Genomic DNA, 546 nt, shown 5'->3' on the forward strand with positions numbered 1-546 from the left:
GCCTGAGAACGCTTCCCCATCAACCAAGCCGAACCTAGCAGACGGCTCCGCCCGGCAACGAGGCCATATACAGTACTCGGCAGATACGCCATGCAGAGAGGGAGGGCAACATATCATGCACGTCCCCATGACGGGTAATATATCGAATTGACACAAAAGGGCTCGGAGCTGTGACGCGAAGTACGCGCACACGGGCTCATGGCCTAGCCCAGAGAGCGGAAACAGATAATCACCTTGTCAACCTCTCCAAATGCCAGCAGGAACTTACGACTGGACTCAGCAAGCTTGCTCTCCACATCCCGGCGGAGGTTCCTCCACGCGCGGGCAGCAATGTCCCCAGAGACGTCATGAGCAGGAACCGCACCGCTGGCAGCGAGCTTCCCTGATATTCGAGATGTGTCGGTCTCATCCAGGTCGTCTTGATCCACGCTCTTGTCATCTCGAACCACGCTCTTGCCTTTCGCATGCACGGACGTGCTGGGCGGTGGCGCATACAGCTCCGAGAGCACGTGCAGGGCCTCCTTGGTGGCCTCATCATCAAAATTT

The 546-nt window shown here is 57.7% G+C and overlaps 1 protein-coding gene across 1 annotated transcript; it reads right to left on the bottom strand.

Moving 5' to 3' along the window:
* Window positions 1-203: 203 nt before the first annotated feature.
* LAESUDRAFT_764886 (uncharacterized protein) lies at window positions 204-530 on the bottom strand (the record flags this gene model as incomplete). Its single annotated transcript, XM_040913532.1, has 1 exon — window positions 204-530. A coding segment is annotated over one exon (327 nt), but the record flags the coding sequence as incomplete, so codon positions are not given.
* Between the last annotated feature and the right edge of the window lie 16 nt (window positions 531-546).

The sequence above is a fragment of the Laetiporus sulphureus genome, assembly GCF_001632365.1.
Source record: "Laetiporus sulphureus 93-53 unplaced genomic scaffold LAESUscaffold_91, whole genome shotgun sequence".
Classification (NCBI taxonomy): Eukaryota; Fungi; Basidiomycota; class Agaricomycetes; order Polyporales; family Laetiporaceae; genus Laetiporus; species Laetiporus sulphureus.